The sequence below is a fragment of the Mycteria americana genome, chromosome 1 (genome assembly GCF_035582795.1).
Source record: "Mycteria americana isolate JAX WOST 10 ecotype Jacksonville Zoo and Gardens chromosome 1, USCA_MyAme_1.0, whole genome shotgun sequence".
In the NCBI taxonomy this organism is placed as follows: Eukaryota; Metazoa; Chordata; class Aves; order Ciconiiformes; family Ciconiidae; genus Mycteria; species Mycteria americana.
The window spans coordinates 133,535,930-133,557,231 of record NC_134365.1 but is presented as its reverse complement, the minus strand read 5'-3'; the positions used below and the strand labels follow the sequence as shown (position 1 = coordinate 133,557,231).

The window sequence follows — 21,302 nt, the reverse complement described above, 5'->3', positions numbered from 1 at the left end:
AACGTTGTGTAAAACACAGTGGCCTGTCCCCACAACTGTAACTGTCCAATATTATAGCTACGATAGTCATTTGACACCCCACATGGAATAATGTGATACCCATTTATAGCTGGGTTGAGAGTGGTTGTCCTTCACCACAGGTCAGACCTGTGCCTTTGGATCTCACTTGTCTGTGACACCAGGACAAACAGTAAATGTACTTGACAAATGATAAATGCAATGTTATTAGTGCTGCAGGGAAGTGTGAGAGCAGTCCTACAGCTGCTGCTTCTTTCTAATTTGAAAACATCAACCTATCAGGCAAGGTGCTGGCAAAGATGCAGGTTTTTTTGAGATCTAAAATGGATGTTCTTGCTGTGATGGTCATTAAGGACCTTTAAAGTAGGAAAAATGTAGGAAGGCTTAGATAGCCCTGGAGTTTGTGCAAAATTCAAAGCCAGATAATAATATACATATGAATTTCAGCTAGTGAAATGCTACTCTATCCTATTATGTCTTTTTTTGATGCCTGCTGACAAGAAATTTAATGGAGATCAAAGCATTTTCAGTAGAAAGATCCCTTCTGAGATTGTGTTTATGTTTATTTACAGCCTTTATGTCATCTTAAAGCTACCCTCTCCTGGAAGAAAGGGTCTACTAAAATTATTGGAAAATAGTAATTTTTGCTTGAATTCTGTAGAAAGGTTTGATTTCATTTTTTGATTAGTGTTTGTTCATGTACAGTGCAGACACAATATCTCTCTATTTCTTTTTGATTCTGTCATCCTGCTCTAATGACTGATTTGGGAAGGTATAAATATCTATTAAAAAAAATTTCTTAGCTCCAAATAATTGTCTTCACAACAAGAAATAAAGGGGTTGGTTGTGGTGCCCACAAAGACACATGATACCAGTGCTTTTGCAGCACAAATTGTATGTGGGTGTGGAAAGGTGCCCATTTTTTAAACATGCTAAGATGCAGAGTGCCTTGCTGGGAAGAGGTGCTGATGAGTACTGGCTGCTTTGTCCTTCACTCCAAAAATAAGGGCAAAGTGAAGCTATGCTGTGAATTTCAAAGGGGCCAGGCTTTTGCCCCAGAGCTCCTTCCCTGATCTGGGACACCCCCTGCTCCTTTAAAAGAAACAACAAAACATCTGTAACTTGCCTTTTTTTTTTTTTTAAACCTCACAGTCTTGCACCTCCACTAGCTTCTTCTGCAAGCTATCTGGCTCAGCAGGAAAACAAGAGTCCTAAATGTTTCCTTCATAACAAAGGGATGTCTCCTTTCCCTCCCAGGAAGCTCCATGGGAATTGCCACAATTCATAAACTTAAGAGTAAAACCGAAAAGTGTGTTTATAGGAGATTTTGCTTTTCCTCTGTGTTGGGTCTTTTTTTCCCTCTTTCAACTAATTTGGGACAAAGATGCAAAACAATGCATCTTATAAAGTGTCTGAAGGTTGCATTCGCATTTGCTTTATCATCACTGCCATAAGCATTTGAGCAGCTGAAGGCTGCTGTGAAATGTTTATGCGAGGCATATCTCAGTCCCAAAGGTGCAGGGAAACTGGAACTGCAATGCATGTTTATGAGGTCTCACGAGAGCAGGGCTCGCACAGCCAGCTAGGCAGGACACAGCCACCCTCCAGTTGACTCCTCAGGCACATACCAACTGCTGAACAGCTGTTAGCCAGCCGCACAGCAAAAAAAGAAGATATTCATGGCAAAAAAAAAAACTGATAAGGAAGTAACCTGCCCGGGGTCACTTGTGAGCTGAAAACTACATTCAAATCATGACCTACATTTGGGTCTCCAATGATAACGGGCTGGATTTAGCTTCTCTGCTGATGTTGAAGGCTGGGTCTGCACACACAGTACTGACCCAGCAGCCAGGGGACGTGGGCTGTGCCTGGCTGGCAGAGGGACCGAGGAGCCAGAAATAAATGAGCAGTTGATCTCATTCACTCATCTCCATCTTTGAACAATTTCGAGTGAATAACTGAAAAAGGTAAATTATTCATACAGAGCTATTCTAAGCTCAGAGTCATGCAGGCACCTGCTTTAACTAGAATGGGAATTGTGCCTGTGCTGCTGAGGGCAGAATTTGACTTTTACTTTAATTGATGCAATTGTAAGACGTAATTCAAGGCAAATCGCCTATAGAAAGCCCCCAGAGTGAAAGTAGCATTCAAAGTCACAGTGTATAAACAGCTGGGGGTGCGAGCACGGCAATAACTCTCTGATACTGAAGCACAGAAGCAAAAATCCAGAGCAATAAATAACTCTGATCTTACCTCCTACTAATAAGTAGCTATTTGGGAATAGAGTTTTGGCTTGCATAAGAGCTCTAGCATGGCCAGAGTGGAAGAGGTCAAATATCCCATCTGCGTACACTCTGACAGGTCTGTCAACTGTGGAGAAAGAAACAGAACGGTGATTTTTCAGACCCGAAACAAGTTGCACTTAATTCTACTGGACAGGTTTTTGTTCCCAGGTAAGATGATTGCGGAGATTTACCCCAGTTCTGATGTTCAAAATGCACCGTGGGTGAACTCACAGTGTTTTATCCTGCTCGTTACTTGTTCTTCTCTGTACTCTCTGCTGTTTTCTCTCAGACTTAGCCTATTTATTATCATCCATCATCCCGGTATTCTAATTTAGGAAAAATGTCATCTTCCTGCTTCATTCGGAGTTCCACCATATGTCTTGTTCTTTTCTTTCTGCCTTTCTAGTCAGTTCTGCCTTCTGGATTTTTTCAAAATTTTCCTTATTTTTTCCAATGATCTCCCTTTTCCTCCCCTCTTGTCTGTGACTTTCTTTTTTCCACAGCTTACTGCTGTAAAAATGTATTGCTTACCTCTTCCACATAAACCTTTCACTTCCCTTTTTTCATACTTCCCCCAAGCTCTTCTCTTCTCTCTAATGAGCCTATCATTTCTTTTCTCACCATCCTCCTGCTATCATCCTTATAACTCTTGCTTTCTGTATGACATCTTCAGCAGCAGCCTCCAGATAGAAAAACGACTTGCTTTACCAAATGACGCCTGACAGCTGTGCCACCTCCAAGCAAAAGGACAGTGGAGATGAGAGCGACAGAGTTCCAACCTCCGTGGACTGTGCTTCAGTGCTACAGAGAGATGTCTCTGCTGTCAGGACATCCACGGGTCCACGGGAGAACGTTGTTCCTTGCAGAGCTGAATGGAAAGCTGTGGCTTACCCCTATAAAGTGTAGGTACTGTAAAAGCTTATTTTAAATATGGAGTAAGTATACAAAGGTGCTTTTTAAAAGTATCTCTTGGAATTTAGGGGGCTGAATTATGTATTTGGGACATTATGTGAAATCATCCTGTTTCCCCAGCCCAATCACAAAGGTAGGTCTGGAAAAAAGGTCCAGATAAAGAGTTCCAAAATTGGGCATGGTTTCTTTTCAAAGGGCAGGTGGCCTTTAAGGCCACTTAAGGTCTGATGTGATCGATGAAAACGTCAGTGAAAGAAGAGGTTTTCCAGCATACAGAGGCAGTACAGGAAGAGAATCCAGGAGGTAGCCACTACACAACACAATTCTCAGGCTGGCTGGAGTGGACTGGCAAGCCTTCCAACCAACATGCAGACATCCACGAAAACATCAAACTCTAACTTGAAACGTTTTCTCCTGTTGTTCCTCTAGCAGAATATAATGGTCCTCTAGTTACTGGTTTCTTCCCCACTACCTGATAGCACCCAATACCAGGCTGGCTGTTCAGCTTCCAAGTAGAAGGCACAAGTGAACATTGACAGACATTTGTAAAGGGACAGCCTGTGCTTTGGTCCCATGGTCCCAGCACCCATGGCCCTGCTGATGTTGCGCTCTCCACATACCTGGTGTTCCCAGGCGGGCTTGTGCAATGGTTAGCTTCTCATGGGGGGCTTGGCACTGACAGCTTGTTTCATCTGCAAATGGGGCAGGTGCCGTCAGAGTCTGGAAGGGGAAAAAACCACAAAGAAAGTAAATTTGTTTTTTCCATCAAGTAGTTAAAAAAGAACCATTTAACTGTGGCAGGATGCTGTAACCAGGCTTAATGCTGTTTTTTTACCTGGGGATTTTTGCTTTTGGTCATGCACAATTCACACAACGTAAAATGATGAGGAAAATAAAGCTTTCCAAACACATCATGCAACTTAATTCTTTGTCTGTTGAGAAGCTCAAGCACTTTTGAGGTAGGGGCAGGTGCTTAATTTCTCTTTTGCTGGGCAAAGCCAGGTTTGATGGCCCAAGCAGCTTAACCCTTGGTTTGTTCTCAATGAGTCCAAAGGTCCAAGATGAAAAATGTATTCTGCTATGTGTAAATAATAGCTGGAAAAACTAATTGGGATTTAGAAAGCTACAAATGGGCCACCTCCTCAGAAGCACCAGTTCCTCCCAGTGACAAGACATCAGTACCGATGACTGAGACTCCAGGTTGTTTTGTTGTGTGTTTAATCAGAACCTTGTATAATTTTGAGGAGCCATTCAAAATAAAGCCAAGACTGCAACTAGAAGTCCCACCTAACTAGAGCTAACTGAGCTGCAATTCCTTTCTCTGGTCTGACACATACTGTAATAGTACTAAAATGCTCTAACTGTGGTCAGAGCACCACAAGGGTACTTGCTCTGAAGAGCTTATAACCTAAAGATATAAGAGAGAGAGAGTGAGGATGTGTGAAGAATGACGTGGCATTATCTGTCAGGAAACCTGATTACAGAAATTGCATTTTCTGCCCATGCCTATGTAGGAAGTTATCAGTGATCAGAACCTCAGATATTTATTATCTGCCATATGGTCTGGTATGAAAAAACACACTTCTACTGCTCTTGGCTTGAAATCTTTATGAAATCATAGAAACAGCAAACTACCATGACCTGAGTTTTGGTTTGCTTTGTTTTTGTGAGATGAGGTGGTAGTTGAGACAAGCTGAAGGAAACCTATCCCTTACTTTGCCTCCGCTATGATTTAGCTGGGACCTCATGGCCTTGCAGTGGTGGCTTGGTTGGGTTTTGACAGTGACCACTTGTGTGATGTACAGCTGTCATACCAGTTTGAACACCCACGGTTGATCATAACAGAATCTCTCTTCCCCTTTACACATTTTTCCAGCTTTTAGATGCTGAATGCTTAATCACTGAGCGTTTATTTTCTTTAGCATCCCTGAGACACTTTAAAACGTCACGCCTAATTGCTGCTGACCTCTGGGCTCACTGGCTTGTTGCATGGAAAGCTCAGAGGACACTAGCAAAACAGCAACAAAGACTTAAAGATTCATATCCAGCTCTTTCTGCTGATTTACTAGTCATTTTGTTTACCGAAAGCACTACAATTTTATGTAGATTTCTTTTTCTTCTCCTTCCATTTTTCTTTCCTTTTTTTCATAATTTCAAATATTGCAGGAAAACTTCATCATTAGTATCTTAGTGATGAAAAGCACAGTGTCTCTGCAGAGACAAGGTTAAAAATGGATAAACTATGACCAAGTCCAAGTTTCTGCCTGGGTTTCGTGGACAGGAACTGTTCATCAGGCCACCCATGCCGCACAGCGTAGAACATTACACATAATCATACTGTGCCAGCTCCTTCCTTTATTTTCTAAACACTGTCTTTTTGCTTCTGGCTTTGTGATCGCTGTGTGCTAACCTGTCTTTTTATCTCCAAGCAAGGTCAAGTTACACGGCAGCCCATACAGCCTGGTTCCCGCTGGGATAAAGAGGAAGGCAGAAATGTTAAAACAATAATGGCTATGGTCTGAGGCCTGCAACTGGTAATCAGATCCTAGCTTGGCAGAGGCTGTTTCCTTGGAGATTATTTGAAGAAAATAGGCCTGGTTTGCAGCAAGATATTCCCTCCTCCCCCCCCCCGGCAAACACAGTGGTGCTTTTTATCCATGCAAACGCCTTTGCAACACCAAGATTTTTCTTTCGGTCTCTGCTCAATGGAGAACCACCTCTATTAGCTTCATATCGGTCCAGCTTTTGTAAACGCTCATCATTAAAGCTCGCTTTACAGCTGAGAGCTTAGAACCAGACTTCTCAATATTCCCATTACTCTGTGACCTCTCAGTCATTGGATATGAAAATACATTAAATACAATAGATTAAAATCAGCAATATTCTATCAAAGCCACATAGAGAAATGCATAAATACCATGTGCTGACAGATCAAGGGAAATACAGCAATAGCTTCCCAATGAGTATCCAATACTATTTCATTTTATCTGGCCTAGAAAAAATGTTGCTGAGCTTAACAAAAAATCTTATGAGTAAAATAAGATGAGACAGTTGAGTTTGTATATTATAGCATAAGATAAAATATTTCCAAAAATTATTAAAAACCAGAAATAATTTATCAAACTTCTTTCCGTTTGTATATAATTACTTGTATTCCTTCCAGGTTCTTGTCAGTAATAACTAGAATTGGGAGAAGAGAGCAAGTAATTTATATAGCAGCTTTTTCATTTTGGTTAATCCATTAAAGTACTTTTAGAAGTTCGCTATAGTTTTGCCAATAATCAGATAGTTAGACAAAGACTTTGTGCAAATGTACTTCTGTCTTTCTCTAACAGATTCTTCCCCTCATCTGTGCCTTCATTATTTTCTAGGCATTTACATTTTGTGATTAGTCAAGCAAGTCAAATTAGGCTCGTATTTTGGACCAAGGTAAGCTTCTGAGATCTGCATCATCCTGTAGCAGGGTGCTCTACAGCCTAAGCATGAGTTCAGTGATGAATTACCTCATTTTGTTTGTTCAGCACCTGCTTTCTCCTTGTCTTATTTGATATTCTTGTACTGGAAGATTCAGTAAATTCATCCATAGTCACCTATTGCCTGCCTCTCATGATCTCATAGTCCTCTCTCTTTTCTCCCGCAGTCACGTTTTGCAGGCTGAAGAGCTTTACCATGTTTATTTGTTCCTTGTATGGAAGCTGGTCCACAACTTTGAATATTTTTGTTGCCCTTCCCTGTTAACTGCAAGGTGGTTTATACAGTGTTCAAACTGATAACTCTTCCAGTTTCTAGAGCTTTAATAGATAGGAATATAAAATTATTTACATGGTGCTCACACTTTGCTGTTATCTTTGATGACATAAGCACCTTACACCTCGTGTCAGCAGGGAGACCTTACTTTCATTTAAGCAATCCAAATGCCACATTGTTATTTATTATTAATATGTGGTGTCTAGAGAAAGCCTATTACATGCCATAAATGGAGAAGTCATTGTAATATTAGGACTTGTTAGTGATATTTGCTTCAGGAGATGTTAAACCACTCTTGCAATGCAAGTCATATTTCCTGGGAATGAAGACACTGCATTCAATTATAATGAAATTCACTTCCTAAAAATGAACGTATGCAAAAACATCATATCCAATAACCCTAGCATATCAGAAGCCATTCATTCTATGACAAGTTCAGTGGCTTACTTGCATTCCCACAAATCTGCAAAATAACTGAATGATGCTCAATAAACTTCAGGAAATTAAAAGATGGAAGGTAGGTAAATGGGGGCTTCTAGCAAATACCTCACAGCTCCATTTGCACCCAGTAACATCTTTGTAACCCCCGAGTATATTTAATGAGACAGTGGCCCAGAGAGGAGAGTACAGTGTGGTAGGCAGGACTGAGCTGGTTCTGTGTCCGGGATACTTTATGAAGAAACCCCTTATAGAAGAGACTTTAACCCCTAGAAGCAGCTTATTTTCAGGTGTATCTCAATGCTGCCTTTTTATTATCACTCTTCATAGTCTCTTGGGCTACTGTAGCCATTTAACTTAGCTGCTAGTCAGCAGATAAACATTCATAGTTTATGTTTCCAATGGATTAAAAGGAAAGTGGTTGGTGATTTGTAGAGGAACAGGAGTCATACCACTGAAATAACATGTCCAAAGCACAGCACCTCCACACCCTCTCTTTTGTTTATAGCCTGTAATAGGAAGTAATTAGTTGTGTTATTGTTTGCTTGTTTTCTGTATTGTTGTTGGTTGTTTTTTTTTTACATAGCAGCAAGGAAGACAGAAATATTTTTTAAGTGGCCAATGTAGACCCATCTATGCCATAGTGCATCTGCCATTGTAACTCTGCCTGCAGGGTAACTGCATGCAACATGTGCTAATAGAAGGAGCTACTCTTCTTTTTTTATTCACTCAGCTACACCACCTCCCTCACCACATGACATAGACAAAAACGTTGTTCTCTTGGTAGAGAGAATAGTTGTATTGTCATCTAAGATTTCGCCATCAACAAAGGTCTAAGAAAATTTCATATCTTGAACCAGCACAGCTACACAGGCGAAACTTGGTAGAGCAGGCTGGGCTTGTGCTTACAAAACAATTAAGATGGTAGGCAAGTTCTGTGGGAGGTCTGATGCTGTAATCTTTTATCTCAGAGGCAGTATTTAAAAGAGATAACTGATTTCACTGGAACAAATCACATGGGTAAGATCTACTCATACGAGGAAAGATTATTTTGGGAACCTGCTCCTGATGTTGGCAAACAATAATTACAGAGCAGGAAACACTGACATCAGTTTTAAGGAACATTTAAGAGAAGAACACTATCAAAACTCTTGAGAAGGAACTAAAAATACATGCTGAGTTTCTGAAGTATGAATACCCTTTGCAAGTGGAAAGACTATGTTAAGGACTACCAAGGTCTTCTCTTAGAGGTTCAGGGAGTCAACATTGTGAAAAATGAAAACCACAGTTTCTCATGTATTACCTTTGGTAACCTTGACCCAAACAGGTAAATTTATGAGCAATTAAGTTGTAACTGAGTATTACTGGTGGGTGCCTCCAAGTGGACTTTTCACAAACAGTCCCAGTATTAACGCATGTATCAAAAGAAAATCTAGCCTGTTCTCCCATAGTTCTGCTGACTCAGGGAGGTGGATGTAAACTAAAAATAAGGCAAACTAACCTAATAATAATAATAACTTTAAAAAAATCTGTTTGCAGGCATTCCAAATTGCCTTATTCTCAGTTGCTTTTTCTGGGCTTTATCTTCAATCAAATATACTTTGCTTGTCATTAGTATTAAGTCAGTAACGATTAAGTGCAAGATGCAACTACAAATTGAAGATATAATAGAAGAAAAGCAGCTTCCGCTGCCTTCTCAAGAAGCACAATGATGTATATACGTACAGATTCACAGATTATGAAACTAGAATAACTATTATATAATCTAGTCTAATATTTGCAAAAGGCCAAAGAATTTTGTGACAAGATTCCTGCGTGACAGCCATGACTTTCGACTGAACTGGAACACGTTACTTAGAAAATAAAATCCATCCTAGAGGTAGGATGGGCCCCAAGTCAAGCAGAGCTCAAGCGAAAGAACTGCTGAGGAAGCATCTCAATCTCCATGAATGCCAGCTGGAAAAGAAATGTGAGCCTCGGCAGTTTACCCACCTGAGCCCGCTCCCCTGGCACAGCTGGAAGGAGCACTGCGTACAGGTGACCCAGGTAGGACTCAGTGAAAGAACAAACTGCAGCTAAGGCGGCGTGCAGCCTGTGAGCCTAGATGTCCTCCTGTCCTGATGGCTAGAGACTTAGCCAAGCTGTCAGATGTCCGGGCACTGAGGAGGGGTATGTAGTATTTCAGGACAAAGTATGCGGCTCCTTCAACAGGGCACTGGTTACCAGGCAGCAGCCTGCAGATGCCATTGCAAAACGAGGACATTGCAACGGGACTGCCGAACAAACTGGCCGTAGTGCATTTGCAATTAAAAGCTGAATGGCAGGTGCTTGCTGGCCCATGAGTAATGCTGAGGGCTGGCCATGACCAACAGAGCAAACGTGTAACCACTGGTCTAATGCCACTCTGTGTTTTATTGATCAATCCAGAAACTGGAGAGAATGTTAGTTCATATTTTTTTCTAATACCCATTTCTTTTTACTTGTACATTAGTGTACACCCTGATGTATGCCTAAAAGGACCTAACTTCAGCTTTAACATAGGCAAGGCTTAATCTACTGAAATCAACTGAGTTATAGCCAAGATATTGGGTGAATTTGGCCCAGTATTCAATCTCTACTTGTGCTTCTACATAAAAATACTTAACATCTATCAGTTATTTCATGTCAGATGTAGAACAGCATTTTGTATAAACTGTTACTCAAAATAGAGCTATGTGGAAGCAAAAGAAACCCCATTTTTTCCTCCCGCACAGGAGGCACGTACTCTCTGCAGTTCCCCAGCTGGCAAGCAGAAGCACCCTGGGAAGAACTATTTTCCCATAGGGAGTGCACTGGGCTTCTCTACCAGATCCCTTGATTCATCCAGTGCCTTTCACAAAAGCTTTTCACCTTATGTGTGTGTCTACGTGTGTGTAGGAAAGGAAAGCAGATTACGTGGAAACAAAGGTATGAGCACATACTGTGATAGACAGTTCAGCTGCATTGGGTGTCTGTGCACGATCCTGGATGTGTGGTTATATGCAACGCATACTTCTTGCCCGTGTAGTTAGTATTTGGCTCCTAATTCTGTATTTCTTCTGCACCACACCCATGTACGTGTTGGATTTCTTTTTAGGTTTTATACATATGTTACATTATAATGTTGTATATGTTTTTGAGAAGGAGGCAGAGAGAATCTATTTACAATAGTTTTCTACTCCTTTTTTAAAGATATGATACAAACCTTCATAGTAATGACAACAGCACAGTTTAAGAAATTGGTAATATTCTCCTAATAAAAGCTGCTTCTAAAATAGCACTGCATATATGCATTTCCAAGCAAGGAATACAATACATGTACTGTAATGTTTGTTCCCTGTGTTTATGTGTCATTTGTGAATGCTGCAAAAAATATCTGTAGTTCTGTATATCTGATGAATACGTATTGCAATATGTTTTTGCAGAGACTATGGCATTTTGGAACATATACCAATTGCATGTCCTTTGATGTAGTAAGGGGAAGTCACAGCAGATTTTTGGTGTCTACGGGCAATTTTTTTTTTTAAGTGCAACAAAGATTGCTACATGTCCCCAAGCACCAAGCACACTTGGCATGTTTTTATGGGTTTGTCCTTTTATGTAGTAGCCAACATTTATGAAAACTAAAATTAATCCAGAGCAGAAACCAAACTTGTAAAGGACCAAAAAGATATTTGGTCAAATAAAGTCATTTGAGGTTCCTCAAATGTAAAGCTGTTTACATATATATTTATGCTTAGTTCCACTTTGAAGCAAACAGATGGCAGACCCCCTAAGTCATAACATCACATGAGAGAGAAACAGATGCATGGAACACTTTTTAACTACATTAAAACCCCCTAAATGCATCATTAGCTCCTCTGATTAAAATTGCATATACCTTTCAGTGATACAGGAAAGATAAATATGAAGATCTGTGGAAGCTCATGGAAATAAAATATCTGAAATAATTCTAGAGGTTGCATCAGACCCTCTCAAAACACTGCTTGCAAATACAAAGGGAGTAAGGCATCCAGGGATGAAAATACAGGAATCCAAGGCATGCATACTTTTATTGCAATTATTTCAAATTCTGTGCTTAACATTTCATTGCTTAACAGCAGCAACAAGAAATTGTCTAAAGGAGTCTAGTGCCCCTTTAAACCATTATACAGCTCCAGTGAGTGAAAGTACTAAAACATTCTCCTCTACCCTTCCATAAAATAAAAAAAAAAGAAAAACAGTGTTTTCCAAATGTACTTGAATAATTTGAAAAAATGAATTAATGTACTCTCATTTCTTCTAAAAAATCAAGAAAATAAACAAAATGGCTAAAGCAGCTGATACCTAAAATGACGCGAGAGCTGTGATCTTCAATTGTACCTGAGTCTCATTCTCCGAAGTATTGTAGATTCAGTGGCCCCAAGATATTTGATACCTAATTGCTATTGAACTGCAAAAGTCTGTAGCCCCTGAATCTCAAGACAAGGCAGCAGAAGTAAATCTGGGCTTGGGAGCAGGCACTCAGATTGCCAGGGTGAACCTCAAATGGCCCTGATGCTTACAGTGCCTTGGCAGAACATGTTTTATCTGCCATATGGATAGGTCCTGAGTCTCCAGCTAGTCTATCCTTGCAGTGGTGATACTAAGCATAAAAAAACCCAGTTGGGTATTTTCCACACAGGGCCTTGATGCCCCTTCCTGCACAGGCAAACAGGATCTGGCCACAGCCTGAGTTGCCTGAGAACAGGTGTCCGATGGTAGCACGGATGTCACGTAACCATGATCTCGGGAACAGCCCGGTATTCCTGGGATTGCATTGCCAAGGATAGAGCAGACAAGGCAAAAAGCGCTTATCTGCTTCTTTATGTCATCCTGAAGATAGACTCACTTTACCTTAAATTCATGAAAACTGCTGCTTAATTCCTGCCTGGCCCTGTACCCACCAACATCCCTGCAAGCACAGGTCAAACCAACCGCCTACCTGTCTACTCCCTCTCCTCCCCTGCAGTTCACTTTGGCTAATTCAGGTGGTTTTCTGCTTATCTGGTTTCTTAAGGTTCCTTAAGTTGTGCCTGACTTTCCCTGTGTGTTGCAGAAGAGCCTGTGTTCCTGATTCAGGCTCAGTTTCACAGCACAACAAGGTAGGCACTGCGATGGAAACGTACATTTCATTGCCCTGCATTCCCTTCGCTGACCTAACCCTAAGGGCTTCAGCCAGTTTTGAAAATAAGACACTGGTACCCAGGTCCCAACAGTACTTTCCCAGATGTTACCACTGAGGCCTGTGTTGGATGACAGAGACGTGAAATAAGAGGAAAAGAAGCTCCCAGTGTGTTCAAGGGAAAGATGAGACCAAGCAGTAGGTTTTGAAGTTCGTTTTCAAGTAAGTTTCGATGTGTATTTGGTTTCGCTTTATCTGCAGCACTGTCCTTATAAATTGCCATTGTTTCCTTTTATGAAAGACACTATCCAGAATTGTCTTCCTGAACAAAGTGTGTTGAAATGCCTGTTTGTTTCTTTCAGGGTGAGCATTGGTAATTCTTGAGGTGCACACCGATCCTTCAAGGAGCTACCCACATGTGGGACCGAAGTCTTGTGGGACCAAAGTCAAACTCTTGATCCCAAGGGACATAAATAAATTATAAAAAAATAAGCAAATCATTTCACAAGGCTTCATACTCACTCTTTGGTATTTCCTCCTATGGTATCTCTGCCATCCAGTTAAACTAAGCACTTGCCTCACTTACGGGCCTTTTTAGTACAGACACATGCAGGCAAACCCTAACGCTGGGATTCCCAGGCTAAGATCCACAGCCCAGCAGTGCTCTGCAGCTTGTTGAAACTTATCCAGGGGCAACTGCCATACCTTGAATGTGTGGCATGATATGACCGGCAGCGATGTTTATCCCATTTAAAACAATGAAGACCCCCATGACCAAACCATGGGTATCCTAGGGTTTAAGTAGGAGAAGCAATGCTCACTTAAAAATATGGATGGGACAGTGGTAGATGAGAAAGTGACCTAACCCAGCAGTTTGGTCCAGATGAAAAATGGATAAATGCAAAACTATACAAACCAGGACTGGAGAAATGCTATTTGTGGGTTTTTTTCCTTGACTACAAAACTGCTAAAATCACTGCTACGGATAAAGCTGCAACTCTTAATTGGTTTGTTTCTCCGTTGTGCATTGAGACTAAGGTACGTGTGTCACTCAGAGAGAGATTTTTCTGGCATTCAGATACGTGGAAGTTGAGAATGTAAAGAAGGCAAAGATTAAGTGAGAGATGGACCAGGGGAATTAACTGAAGAACGAATGCTCATTAATGCTCCAGTTGGTTAAGAAAACGCAAAGAGTGTCTTGGGAAAAAATTAATGGCAATTTATATCACAACAGTACTAGGCACTGGAAAACATCAGGTTTCAATACACATTGAAACTTACCTGAGAATTGCCTTCAATGTCCCCTGTTTTCCTGCTCTTTGAAGGATACAGGGGTTTTCTTTAGTCCTACTGTGACACTTCCTGCCAAGCTAGCAGACTCCATAGCCTAAAATCAGAGGATCTAGTGGCAGATATCCATTAAAAATATTCACAGTTTTAAGGCTTTAAATAAATAATTCCTGTTTTAATGAAAAGGATGACAACTGTTTCAGAAAAGAACTAACCCCCTTTTCATCTTCTAAAATTTGAGCTGATTCTGAAGTTATATTTCTTTCTTAACAAAAATTGTTTCCTAAAAATGAGCCTACATTAGGAACTTGAAAGCCCAGATAATTGAGAGAAGCATAGTAACCAATGAACAGCATTAAAAAGTCATAAAAATATCACAGACTTTACTTGCCACCAGTTATATCATTCTGAGGTACCAAAGCCATCCTGAGGTCCAGGATAATAAAATGATACTAAAATCTTAGTTAACTGAGACCCCCTCTTTCATTTACATTAATGAAGTAAGTGACATGGTTACTGGCCCACCACTGTACATGCTGCCTTCAAAGGAGTGGGATCAGAGAAAGTACTGAAGATCTTAAAAAAGATCTGATAGGAACTTGATATCCATGTTATTAGATCATCTGTCAAGGGATGATTCACTTTAACTCTTCAGGACACCAGCTCTGAATTCTTCTCAAGACATAACTTGACTACGCTTGCTTGCATCACTCCTTATGCCCTAACAAATACGGTGTATTGTGTTATATTTCACCAGGCAATTTTTTTTTTTTTGCCTGAAGATAACAAAGATCTGCTGACTGACAAAATATTACTTTATAAGCACACACTTTCCATAAATCTTTATTCAAAATGTCTCCATTGTCCATTATTGGTACTCAGGAAGATCTAAAACATCATAATGAATTCCTGTTTTATTCGTGTACTCTAGCTGTCACCTTAATTTCCACAGAAATTATACTGGAATGCATGATACTGTAAATACTGGCATCATATTGTCACTTCTTTCTTTAAAATCTTTTAAAATGTCAGACTACATGGAGTAATATATTCAAACGGGTTGTTATATCTGAGCTTTTGACAGAGAAATCTTAGACAGCCTGTACGAACACACTGCAGTAACAACACGTGAGCTAACTTTCCCTATCAAAACAGCTCCAAAAGCCTTCCATGAACAAATTAACAGTCTTCTTCAAAGTTGATTCTAATTATAAGCAGAAAACATTAATTTAGGTCAGCTCCAACAACTGTTGCTATTTCTTGTCATATCAGAACAATGTTTCAACTATAGAGTTGAATTTAATTACTGAAGTTTGATGTTTAAATATGTTTTAATTAGGACTGTGGCTGAATTGCAGTGTTAAATAATCTAGTTTCCAGTACTGAACTGTTGCATCAATCATGCACTTTCACACCTTGATGCTGTCTCTGCATTTCTGTGTGTGCAAACAGGTATCGTTATTATTTTTCTACCGCCTTGCCAATGATGCATACCATGTCGGGGAAAGGAGTGATCATTCCCGACAGGAATAATAAAAGGTTTCAATAAAAAGCGAAGAAACATTCCAGTTATTTTAAATTAGCACATGAAAAAAGGGCAGCTCTCAGAACCTTAACTCTTGGGGCGCAGCAGCCTCGTACAGTTGCCTGCACGATTCGAGGGAGCCTTCCCTCACCTTTAACCAAAGGCCACCAGAGGAGTTCATTTTTACTATCACTCTCCTGGCTCTTCCTCATCCTCCCGTCCCCCCAAAAACCGCAGCTCCCCAAGACTCTCTTCCTCACACATCCCGAATCGGACGGGAAACTCCTCGCTGGGCTCTGAAGTTGAGAAAAGTGGGATTTACATTCCCGGGTGCACTTCACCTGGCCGAGGGGCCGGCCCGCGGGGCTCAGCGGGACCCGGGAGGGTCACTGAAGAGGAGGCGGCTGCCGCCCGGCCGGACGCGCCTGTCAGCCGGGGCCGCGGCCCGGGCCCCGCGCAGCGGCACGGGGAGAAGCCGGGACCGGCCATCGCCCGCCGCAGCCGCCTCCTTTGAGGGGCCGCTGCTCCTCTGCGTTCGTTACTGAAGGCATGCAGCTTTTTTTCTTGTAATACGGCTTTACCGAGTCACATGCTTCCCACTACCTGAGCCGAAGCCGTGTGGCTTTGTACTGCGGCTATTTCCTGCGAGCCTCTCGCAAATGCGGCAGAGCTTGCCACACCGTCTCTCAAAGGCACCCTTCCTCGTCGCGGGCTCACGGGGATTATTTTTTTTTGCTTTTAAAGCAGGGACCAGAAATTCTGCTTAGCTGTCACCGTACTCCCCGAAGTCCCCACACGACAAAGCACAGCAAGGGCAGCCCGGCCGGGATCCGCACCCGAGGGCGAGGGGACGGCCCGCCCCCGCAGCAGCCTCCGCTCTGCCTTTCCCCGCGGAGGCGCGGCGCCACACAAAGGGACCTGCCGTAAGACGGCGCTGGCCTCTCCCTCTCCCTCGCCCCCTCGCCGCCGCGCCCCCCCGCACTCGCCCCCCGCCCCGCCGCGCCCGGGGAGGCTCGGGCGGGAGGGCCGAGGTGGGGCCGAGCCCCCGCCCGGGGCCGGGCCCGACTCACCAGGCGAGGCTGGGGGCAGGTGTGCTCTAGCTCCTCCATGGCCTCCGAGCGCCGCGCCTCAGAGGGGGATTTCGGGATACCTGTTTCTGACTCAGCATCGGGCGCGAGCACTGGCATGGCCGGCGGCAGTCTCGCCCGCCGCCGCCGCCGCCGCCCGGGCCCGCCCGGCGCGGGGCTCCGCCGTCACGCGTGTGCCCGCCCCGCGGGGGGTCTCCCCGGGAGCCGCCCGGGGGCACGGCCGCCGCGCGTCGCCATGGCAACCGGGCGTCCGCCGCGCCACCGCCCCCTCCGCGCGGGGGACGCCGCGCTCATTTGCATGCGGCCTCCTGGTTGGCTGCTGCCCCGCCGCGCCACCGCGGCCCCCGGCGGCTTCCCGGGCGGCCCCGGCCCCGCGGCGGCGGCGGCCCCGCCGCGCTGCGACCCGCCGGTGCCGGACAGCCCCCTCGGCGCGCCTGCTGACGGGCCCCCGAACCCTGGCCGCCCCGCGCCGCGCCGGGGCGGGGTGTGCCCTCCTAGCGCGGGCAGGCCCGCCTTAGTGCCACGCTCCGAGGCGTGCCGGAGCGGCGTGGGCATTTGGGAGGGAGAGACGCACCGAGGGCCGCACGGGCATACCCCCCCGGCCCCAACCCGTGCGCAGCCGCACGGCCAGGCCAGGCGCGCTTCAGCGTGGCCCTCCCGCGGGCCCGCCGGCCCTGGCCGGCCTCGGTAACTCCCTCTCGGTGACCCGCGGCGAAGTTTGGCTCGTTCGAAGTGGACCACGGGAGCGAGGAGAGGCGGGGGAGGCGGCGGCGCGGGCGGGCGCGGTGCTGAACGGACAGCTCCTGCAGCGCCGCCGGTAACGGCCGTGCGCGCCGCCCGCCCCCTGCTGCGCGCCGAGCCGCCGCGGGCAGCGGCTGCGGGGCTGCCCGGGCCTCCCGGTGCTTGGCACCGGCGCCCAGGGCGGGCCGGGAGCGGCCGCCCGCTTCCCCTCCCCGGGGAGGAAAAAGATGCTGGGAGCGGCTTTTCGGAGCAGGGCTGACATGTCTGGGCATTGGCGTGTCTTACGTGGTGTTCTGCTAGTGACGTCAAAAGAATTCAGGGGACAGGGGTGCGTTTCTTTCAGAAATACATATTCGCTTGGGCTTGGGCTGAGTTCCTAGGCCATGCTTTTGCAAATCCGTGGTACTAAAGAAATAAAGTTGCTTTTCAGTGAAAGGAATTGCCTAACAGTTTCAGTAAAAATGTCGCTCTCTTCTGCCAAGAGATGGATAAAAGGACGTGGTTGTAACGGTAGCAGCTCTGTCTAAATGCAGCAAAACATTTCTATCATGGCCAAATACATGACGGAGTTCCCAGGCCCTTAGCGAGGAACCTGGCTAATGTCTGCCTGGGAGTCACAACCGCTTCTTCACCACACGCAGCTGTGGCTTCCACACGGCTGAAATGAAATACCTGGCCTTCTTACTCTCAAAGAACACAAGAATATGATCAAGATAATATAAAGCCAATGCTTTTTAGAATGGAGAGACTCTGTTGGCTATCGTTAACCTTGATCGATTCGTTAAAGTCTATTTCAGTTGTACTTAGCTGCGGTGGGCACTGCGAGCGTTGTTCTTAAAAATCAAGTTTCATCAAGGGGCACAAACATTTAAGGACATCCAAAACCATGAGGAGTTACAAGAGGATTGTGCCTCGGGACTTGAGAGCATAATTTCAAACATCTTCTCTTTTGCACATCTGCAAAGGAGGCAGAGTGCAATACAAAAAAATATATGAGCGATGTGAAAGTGAGAGGGGCAGGTAAGTGAAGAAGAGGACATGCAAAAGAAAGTAGAAAGAAAAGAGCATGTGAAAAGAAAGAATGAGAGAGAAGACAAGAAAAAAGGAAAACACATGCCAAAAGGGGTGATTGAGCAAGGAAAGCAGGTAGCCAAACTAACTAAATCTCACAGCTGAATCTTTTTCTCATAACTAAGTTCCTTTATCAGTTATTCTGTGAGGACTATTCACACATTATGGAAAGCATACTCCAGGGAAATGATTAAACCACGATTAATGCAGCGGTCTGCCCAAAATTTGTTGCTCATTTTCTTAGGAAAGATATTTGCAGGAGTGTTGTGCTGTTAGAAGAATATTTGGACAGCATGGCTGAGCCATGTTAGGGCTAGAGCAGCCAGAGGTAGCAGGCAGCCCTTTTATAAACCCAACCACATATGCCAGCTCTTAAGAGACGGGTGCCGGTGTGCTGAAGGAGCAGCACTAGGTACGGACGTATCCGGGGTCAGCGTCCAGCCCTCCCTGGCCAGGCGAGTGCGTGGGAATAGAGACAAAAGGGAAATGGACCTTCTTGCAGCTGGATGATTGCCAATAAGCTGGAAATGTAAATTCTCTTGCCTTTTATTTATTTTGAGCACGAGAGGGTGAATTTCATCTTTGCTTTCATGCTGAGTGTTTGCTATTGACTCTGGCTGCATTTTGATTTGTCTTTTATAGGGATAAGTTTTTCCATATACATGTAGCATTAAAGAACGATGTCTCTCTTGCAGTGGGTTATCACCTATCTAAGTTGTGCCAGAATTTCAAAGTGAAAGTGGAATAATTTTCTTGCTGCTTATTTCATTTCCACCTTTGGGAAATACTTTATAAATTTTTTCCTTCTGTTTGAACAGCATGATGAAGAAATGTTGTGTACCTCATTAAATAAAGAGAGAAAGAGTTGAAATAATGGCAGAGGGAAGGTTGTCAGGTCTGTCATCTCTATCCAAATGGAATTTGTCACAGGCCGTCTTGGCTCTGATGATCTTAGTCAACGTATTGGATATCTTGAATAAGATATCCTAAATTGTGTCTTCTTCTAGTTGTGGGGGCGAAATGGGCTTGCAAAAGGCTGGAGTGTGTCTTCCTTACCCTCTAAAATAAGTAAATAAAAATTAAGTTTGACTGGAGAAGCTGTGCAGATGGTCTTCTGTAAATCCTTACAAGTCAGCCAACTTTTAAAAGAACAGTCGAGCAAGAGTGATGGGTGGGAAGGTTCATGCATCTAATTTATTTTATGTAACCAAATATCCTGCACCAGGCTGAGTACGGTCTCCTGGGCATCCTCCTGCCATTCCTTCAGAAGTAACAGGGACGTATAGCCACTGCCTTTAATGACTGGGTGCTTGGCAACAGCTGCTTGGGCTTGAATAGACATCTGATGCATAAAAATCCTGTCCCAGGGTGCATAAATTAACGTTACATGCAAACAAGCCAGGAAACCATGATCCCAATCCTCCTAACACTGTTTCCAAGGTCTGAATTGAATAGACAGCAAACAGGGAAAAATCTTATCCGTTAGGAAGGTTCCCTCCGATATGTGGTGGGGCCTTTTCTATACAGAATTTCAGTTCACCAACTGGAACAATTAATTCTCAAAGTATGAACAATATAAAACAATAATATGTTGGGTGTTACATTTAAATCCTCTCCTTTCTCACAGTGAAAGTATTATCTCTCTCTGAGCTTTGTGGGCAGCTGAACATTATAGAGACAAATATTCTGTATAGATTCTTCTATATCTTCAAGCCCTGATTTTTAAATATCTCCCTGCTTTTTTTTTTTCTTTTTCTACTTAGCCATTCATATTTTTAAAATCTTTTAGTGGATCACTGATCAGTGCCCATGACTGTAACTAAACAAACTTCAATTCCTTGTAGACACCAGCACCTATAAAACCTCTGTCATGCTTTTACCGTATTATGCATGTTAAACTGATTCTAGCAGACTAGCACTGGTAGGCCAACATGGCTGAAATCTGAACATGAATTAATGTGTCCACTTCCCTCAGAGGGGTTCTTTTCTCTATATTTGACGAATTAAGATAAGCAAGAAGCTTACTTCATCAAACTTACTACATCCAGGTTCATAGCTATGCTGTTTCATGTATACTGGTTGCATCCTTATCTTAAGGCAAAATCCCTAGAAGGAGCAACCTGTACTTGGAAATTGTGAATAAACCCATTAAAGACCTCAAACTGCTTGAGCAGGGAAATGATACGCATTTCACAACTACTTAGCAAGGAGTGCTTTCTGCTCGTTCTAATGGTAAAGCAATGATATAGCCTGCTAACAGCAGCAGAGTATAATGACTTACATCCAAGCCACTTGCTAACAAGGTATTTTGGCTTAGATGCCCACAGTTGTCCAGAGGTCTTAATACTACAGAGAAGTCTGTAAATACTCAACGAAGTCTCCAGGCTAAGGACTGCAACATTTGCTTTATTAAAGCAAAGATACTCCATTATTCTCATGTCCTTTGTAAAAGCAGGGACTGGAATGCATTGGAGAATATTCTGAAGTCTCTGAAGAGCCTCAGTGGATCTCAAGCACTAGTTAGCCCAGCAGAAGTTGTATTTAAAATGGTCTTTGCATGAGAGAGGCTGCAAGAGTCTTCTGACTTACAACCAAATCATAATGAAGAGAAATAGACCCTCATGTATTTTCTGTTCAAAAGTCAGCAGGAAACTATGGAAGACCAGGGACTTGTATAATTAAATAGTGTTTGACTTCAAAGCCAAACATCTACAGAAATCATAATAGAATAAATTCTTGACTATTTAACAGATGAGCTGAATTCTGCTTCAATGTATATATTTTGGATCCTGAAGGTTTAAATGACTGTCAACTGCAAGACTTTATAAGATGGAGGAATGGCTTATGTCTGGAGCAGATTAGTTAAAATATTATGTTTCTATGTATGTATGTATGTATGTCCTACTAATTCTAGACGTGCTAGAATTAGTAGTCAAAAAATAGCAGAAAAAGATACCTTATTGCTGAGATGATCAATTAGTTAAATCACATATTTTTAGACTGAGATTAAAACCCCACAGTGGTAG

General features: G+C 43.3%; 1 protein-coding gene across 1 annotated transcript in view; it reads right to left on the bottom strand.

The window, feature by feature from the left end:
- Positions 1 to 16,722, bottom strand: part of PCYT1B (phosphate cytidylyltransferase 1B, choline) — a 33,412-nt gene extending 16,690 nt beyond the window's left edge. The window contains exons 1-3 of the mRNA XM_075520916.1: positions 16,447 to 16,722; positions 3,836 to 3,935; positions 2,272 to 2,388 (exon numbers count right to left, since the gene is read on the bottom strand). Coding sequence (XP_075377031.1) covers positions 2,272 to 2,388; positions 3,836 to 3,935; positions 16,447 to 16,563 — 334 coding nt within the window. The 5' untranslated portion in view covers positions 16,564 to 16,722. The remainder of the gene's footprint in view (positions 1 to 2,271; positions 2,389 to 3,835; positions 3,936 to 16,446) is intronic.
- Between the last annotated feature and the right edge of the window lie 4,580 nt (positions 16,723 to 21,302).